Raw genomic sequence first — 504 nt, 5'->3', positions numbered from 1 at the left:
TGTCGCCTAAACCCTGTCCAAATAGCACACAAATGACCTCGCTCGTCTGCAGGCCACCTGGTTGACCCCGCTGCTGGCTGTGGCGTCCCCCGTGTACTGGACGTCGGCGTATGAGGTCAACGGCGCCGCCAACGGACACTCGCTCACCAAGGGCTTCTTCAGGAGGGAGGCGCACGTAGCTTTCGCCACAGGTCAGAGCTCTGTTTTGCGTGTATGTGGAGGTAATGAGTGCGTAATTACATGTATGTGATCTTATATCTCTTCTAAGACTGTCAGACAGACAGTAATTGTTCCTTGTTATCATCGTTTTTATTATTGTTTTCATCGTCATTCATTCTCATTAATGATCTCTTTAGTATCGTCACTTTCATCATTATCGGTATCATTTATGTTAATCATCTTTTTATCATATATATAACACAAGTCAAACAGAGTCCCCATTACGAGAGAAAAAAAGCACTCCTTTTTCCCTCCAGAGACAGCGAATCATAAATCCTTGATCCC

At 45.2% G+C, this 504-nt stretch overlaps 1 protein-coding gene across 1 annotated transcript in view; it reads left to right on the top strand.

The window, feature by feature from the left end:
- Positions 1–504, top strand: part of LOC119594537 (hemicentin-1-like) — a gene marked incomplete in the record, with an annotated part of 21,635 nt that overhangs the window by 9,203 nt on the left and 11,928 nt on the right. The window contains 1 exon segment of the mRNA XM_037943569.1: positions 53–191. Within this exon segment, the coding sequence (XP_037799497.1) occupies positions 53–191 (139 nt within the window).

The sequence above is a fragment of the Penaeus monodon genome, chromosome 34 (genome assembly GCF_015228065.2).
Source record: "Penaeus monodon isolate SGIC_2016 chromosome 34, NSTDA_Pmon_1, whole genome shotgun sequence".
Lineage (NCBI taxonomy): Eukaryota > Metazoa > Arthropoda > Malacostraca > Decapoda > Penaeidae > Penaeus > Penaeus monodon.
The sequence above is the reverse complement of the archived record's forward strand: the minus strand, read 5'-3'. Positions and strand labels throughout refer to the sequence as shown.